The sequence below is a fragment of the Salvia splendens genome, chromosome 6 (assembly GCF_004379255.2).
Source record: "Salvia splendens isolate huo1 chromosome 6, SspV2, whole genome shotgun sequence".
Taxonomy (NCBI): domain Eukaryota; kingdom Viridiplantae; phylum Streptophyta; class Magnoliopsida; order Lamiales; family Lamiaceae; genus Salvia; species Salvia splendens.
The window spans coordinates 15150598-15156588 of NC_056037.1; the positions used below are offsets into that span (position 1 = coordinate 15150598).

At 35.0% G+C, this 5991-nt stretch overlaps 1 protein-coding gene across 1 annotated transcript; it reads right to left on the minus strand.

The window, feature by feature from the left end:
- Positions 1 to 1804: 1804 nt before the first annotated feature.
- On the minus strand, positions 1805 to 5738 carry LOC121809488 (mannosyltransferase APTG1-like). The gene is made up of 10 exons (XM_042210139.1): positions 5405 to 5738; positions 5190 to 5307; positions 4829 to 4933; positions 4451 to 4737; positions 3445 to 3726; positions 3222 to 3356; positions 2690 to 2744; positions 2473 to 2624; positions 2230 to 2392; positions 1805 to 2126 (listed from the first exon to the last, which is right to left on the minus strand). Exons 1-10 carry the CDS (start codon positions 5647 to 5649, stop codon positions 2043 to 2045), a joined length of 1626 nt encoding a protein of 541 aa, XP_042066073.1. The 5' UTR covers positions 5650 to 5738; the 3' UTR covers positions 1805 to 2042.
- Positions 5739 to 5991: the final 253 nt, after the last annotated feature.

Sequence of the window (5991 nt, forward strand, 5' to 3'; positions counted from 1 at the left end):
TAAATTTATGACTTGCAAACAGTGTGGAGTATTGACTTTTAATTTCAACATGAAATTTTACTTTCTTTTCACTGTTTTGACGCCAACTTTACAACTAACCAAATTACATTTAAGTCATGTTTCTTTGTCACGATTTCACTTCTAAAAGTAATTTGATTTTTTAAATTTTAGAATTTAGTGTTTGATTCAATTTTTTTAATTAAATTATAAAACCTGAAAATTAGAAAAGTAGTAATACTATAATTTTCCAAGATCTGACTATCAACTTTCTCTATGTATTCTTTTTTCCAATTTTAGGGTTATTATTTAAGTATTCAATGGAGTGTAATTTTAATCATTTTATATTATTATTATTTTTATTATTATGTTATAAATTCATAATTAATTTATCTTTTTAATAAATAATTTAAAATTGCGAATCATACTTAATTATATATTTATAGTTATAATCATATTAGAATTATTAGTGAAATGAGATGTTCATTACTAAAAATAGTAAAAAATAATTATGATAAATAATGATGGACGGAGGGAGTGTTATTTTAATTAGGAGAGTATCCATCAAAAGCCTTTATTAAGAGTTTGGTACTTATTTTCTAGCATATTAATGAAAGAGTTAGAATGTGCTCTTTATGTCCCCAAGAAATAAAGAATTAGGGACAATACAAGTTTTAATGTAGAGTGAATTTTGAAGTGGGTCCTTGGAAATATATTTTGCTATCTTAAACCATCTCAAATGCTATTCTAAAACTCAAAATAGAGTAGGTAAATAGCTCCAATAGAGCTGCAAAACTCATCTCATTGTGGGTTTCTTTTTGAATAGAGTGTGAACTACATCAAAAGTCCCTAACTTTTCAGTTTGTGACATTGCAGGTTCCTAACGAAAAAAAATATCGCCAAATGACCCTAACGTTAAACATAATCACGAATCATGTTTTTTAGCCACTTTCGGACGAAAATGCCCAAATGACTTGAAGGGCATTTTTGGCAATCCCTAAATTCGCTGACATATGAATTCTGTCACATTTATGTCAGCAACTTCTTATATGTGATATCCTAATCAGTTATGATACTTCATACGTGATTAAAGTTTTGTCAATATTTGTACACAAAAAAACTTCTTATATTCCTCTATTTCTAGTTAGTGGTAACAATATACTCCACTAGTTACATCATATAGGAAATTCATTGAGAAACAACAAAAATATGGAAAAGTGAAGTTATTTATGAAATCAAAATATGAATCAATAATACACAGAATAAAAAATATTTCATATTTAATTAAATGATACAATATTATTTTCTTGAAACACTGACATTTAATATATTTTTTCATTATATATCATCGAACTAATTTGTTAATGTAAGCCTAACTTTAAGACGATTATTAAGAATTATAATTTAGCTCAAACTGAAATTTTTAACATCATATGAATATTCAATCATATAAATTTGCATAGTTTCTTGTCATTCATGATAAAACTGAAACATAAGTAATATTTTGAAAATATTCAAGCATGTTACATTAGCTATTTAATCCATGTAGATTTTTTTATTAATAATAGTATCTGAAATGAAGAGAATGTAAATTTATAAATCAATACTGCAAAATTGGGATACTATCATAATAAATAAAATCGATCGATAAATCAAGGTAAAAAAATAAATAAAAATTAGTGGAAATAGAAAATATCGAAAAATACCTGAAAATGAGTTTTATAAGGAATAAAGGGTCTCATTTTATTATTTTCATATTAATTAATGCAGATAATGATAAATATGTATATTATAAAAAATTAGAAAGTATAAATAATGACAAAATTTTAATTACGTAAGAAGTACTAGAATTTATTAGAAAATTACATAAGAAGCTGCTGACAAAAATGTGACAGAAATCACATGTCAACAATATAATGGAGTGACAAAAATGCCCTTTTAGGGCATAAGGGTATTTTGGCCCGAAAAACGTGATTATATTTAACGTTAGGGTCCTATGACGCTATCACCAATAATTCTTGACCTGTTCAGCCACCATCACCAATTCAATAGCCATGAAAACCATACAAAACCACAGATGCTTGCAACTCCCTATCCACCTTAAAATGAGAGTGAAAGAATCTTCGAATCTGCAAGTTTATGAGTTCAGACTGTCAACCTCAAAACGTTCAAATCTACGAGTCAGACATATCTAAGAAAGACGAGAAAATAGAACTCATTCAAATGTCAGACCTCCTTGAAATTATGTGACACTAGAAACTCCTTCAATGGCTTCTCTTCTGCATCAAATACAACAATGTGGCTCGGTCGGTTCCATGTTTGGGCCAACTTTGTAGCAAAACCAGCGGGGTCCCCTAAAAATTGTTCAGACTCGTCCAAGATTCCTTTCTCATCACTGTTCAGAGCAATGTCGGAGTAAATAAAGAGAGTTGTATGTAAGTGATGATTTCGAACTTTCGGATTTCACATTCTCACCTTGGCGTACAGTCCAGGAAACGCATTGGAAGGTTGCGATGCAGAGTGGAGTAGTATGGTGTAGCATGGCAAGGCGTTAGAAAAAGGATGCCTTCGACATTATTCTTCATGGCCTCCTCCGCGAGATAGTTCATGACATCCTCGGTTCCTCTCTGCAGACTGCGAAGGTTAGCAGGTAAAAGCAAAACCATCCTCAGTGACAGAACCATCGACATACCTGATGGATCATGCTCATATATAATGCCATTGGGACGTTAGTTATGAGCAGGAACGATATGAATAAAGTTCCGGAACGATATGAAATCGCGTCGAACGTCGCGGGAGCTTTGCCCGTCGATCAATCCGGCGTCGAATTCGAGGGTTCGTGCTTGGTGCACGAGGAGAATAACGATAAATTGCGTAAAAAGGTATTTTTATTTCTTGAAGAAAAGAATGAAATAGACGCCCTATTTATAACTAATTTCTTGAACTAATTACGGTAATGAAAAGATTCTAACTAATCCAAAAAGGATTCTAACTAATCAAAAAAGATTCTAACTAATTTAAGGATCCTAACTAATGAAGGACTCCTACTTAACGAGGGACAAATTCACCATACCGCGCGGGTCTCCTCGTTATCCTCCGCTCCGATCGGTCTCGACGCGACGGTGCCGCTTGTCGATGCTCCGTCGCTACGTTTGTGTCGACGTCAAGTTCTGCCTCGTGTGACACCTCGCGCTCCTTTAATCTCGCCGACGGGGGACCCGTAACAGACTGCCAATTCCAGCTTCGGGGCGCGCCTAATATGGGAATTTGAATCTCCTTTTGATATCTCTGCTCGTCCTAGCTTGGCTAGTGAATAACCCGAGAACATCAACGCCACTGGAAGCACAGGAAGGACAAACCTGATAGTTGGACTCTGAAGATAATTAGAGGAATTAATGGGCGAAGCGCTTTAGATGTGATCGCAAAATGTCATTAAAACAAAGGTACCTGAACTCTTTGTGGCCAAGGAGGCTATAAATTCCCAGAACCCATAGGACCAATCCAGGAAGCTTCCGCTCTTTGGACTCGACAATGCCCGCAATAGTAAACGGTATGTATGTAAAGAGCATAACAGTGAATCCTTGTGTGAAATACCAGTGCCAAGCATGCGTTCCATAATAGTCTCCACCAGATGAGAAGAAATTGAACTTTAGAAAGTTAAGAGGAACAATTACCCATGACCCGTAGAACTGATAATCCAATAAGAATGTAAGACCAAGCACAATCCCCCTGATACAAAGATAATGATTTCAAAATAAATGGAAAACACGGAGGCCTTTCTTTACAAGGTAAACACAGAAATGAAACAGCTAGAATTTAAATCAAAACAATTGGCTTTAAGTGATTTACGCACATATGAGCATCTGCTGATGGTGCTTAAAAGGACAAGAGCTACTGGAAAGTCAAATCGGTTATCTACACAGTTCGGATGTCAGAAGACATGTAGCAATAACCTTCATTTGAGAGACAAGACATGAGCTAACATAAGTTATCTTAATACTTGGCTATAAACATCTCATAGCGAAGTATCTTGATCACGTCCAACGATAGTGTAACTTAAGTCTGCTTTGTCAAAACATAATAATCCCTAGTTAATTCGCAGAATGCTGTCTTTACGTTCATTAATGTCAGTAGCATCATAACGATCTCTCAGTTTAAAAGATAGGGTTACTTGCATGGGCCATGGATTGCTGATCAACTTCCAATTGATTACATGGTTCCAAAACGAGAGGCTCTCTCTAAAAAAAATTATGTGATTAAGAAATGGGGCAATAATCCAAACTTCATCTTGAACACACTAATCTATGGACTTTCCCATGTAGAGGTGTGGTGAAGAATAATTGAGCTATTTCTATGAATAAGAAGCAATATTTTGCAAAAGCTTTTATAGTAACCCTTATGATCTAAGCACAAAGAAACAAAAAAAAACATGTATGGTTGTTAGCATACTTACCCAATAGGAACAACCTCGAGAAGAAGAAACTTTAGCTTACTACGTGTTGTATATAGCTCCAGACAGCCAACATAAATCCACGTGACAGCACTTGTAGGGCGAACAGCACATGCTATTGCCGCTATAGCCAGGGCATACTTTCTTGAACCAGATGGAAGTGCAGTGGCAGTCCCTCTCAAGCAGGGCCAGTAGTATAAACTCACAATTGTGAGAACGGTTTCTAAACTATTAGAAAAGGTATGAGGCATGCAGTAAAACAAGAACCAGTTGCTCAGCTGTGCAAAGAGCTGTCAAAGAGTTAAGTAGCACAAATCTTTGTACTCCATTAGAAAACAGTTTTGGAAGCATAGAAAAACCATTGCAGCAAAGCAAGGATACAGCCCATTCAGCAACACTTCCACCAAACAGAACTCGAGAAAATTTGTATACATAGAGATCACAAAAAGAAGCAAATATCGACTGCAACAGCCGAGGAGACCTTATCTGTGCAAGATCACATTAATGCCACACATTTTACAACAAAACCAGTGTAAGCAGAATGTAGAATAACATAAAAAAACATACTCCTTCCGTTTCCTAAAAATAGAAACTCTGCATTTTACGAAATGGACACCACCATCTACTAATACTAACTCCACTACTTTTTCCCCTCATCTCTCTTAGTTTATCAATTTAGCATTAAAACTCGTGGCGTTTCCAAAGTTCCTATTTTTAGGATTGCAAGAAATTAATAGAGTACCATGAACCAGTGAAAATCAAGATGAAGAAAGGCAAGAACTTTATACAGAGCAGCAAAGATAAGTGGATGCAAGTAGCTCCTTATGCCCTTTTCCCATTCCCATGTCAGATGCCCATACCTAACATTTTCAATCAACAATTCAAAGAGATGAACTGTAAAATTTATGCTTGTAGAGAGAGAGAGAGAGAGAGAGAGAGAGAGAGAGAGAGATTTACCCAAACGAAATTCGATGGGCTATTTCAAGAGCTTGCCAGTGTTCATCCGGATTGAAGTACGTCTGCACGAGCAACGAATTGATAATGCGCGCGATCAAACAGAAAATAAATATTTTGGGTAGAGATCGTTGCAAATCAGGGTTTTTGGAGGTGAATTTTTCATCGTCATCGTCATCGTCATCGTCATCTTCCTCTTCTTCTTCAACGGACGAATGATGGGTTTCAAAGTTTTTCCTTCTCTTCATTTTTCCTAATTTTCTCTTTTACCGATTGATTGGATCGTAAAACGTCGCATGAATGGGAATTTTCACATTTGCTAATTTCAGATTTATTTTCTTTTTCTTGTTTGTTGAGAATATTTGACTTTCGTCAAATTAATCTTCAATATTTATGCGCGATTAGTTATGTTCGGTAATCGTGATGGTCAATTGGTCATTGCGATTGCACACAGTGGGCTTTTTTTCATCATTCTAAATTTCTAGGGAGTAGTAATTTTATTTTTACAATCAGGCTATTTTAAAAATCAATTTATGCATTTAACATAGAATTATTACTATTATTTAGAGCATTATAGGGCCGGTAAGGTA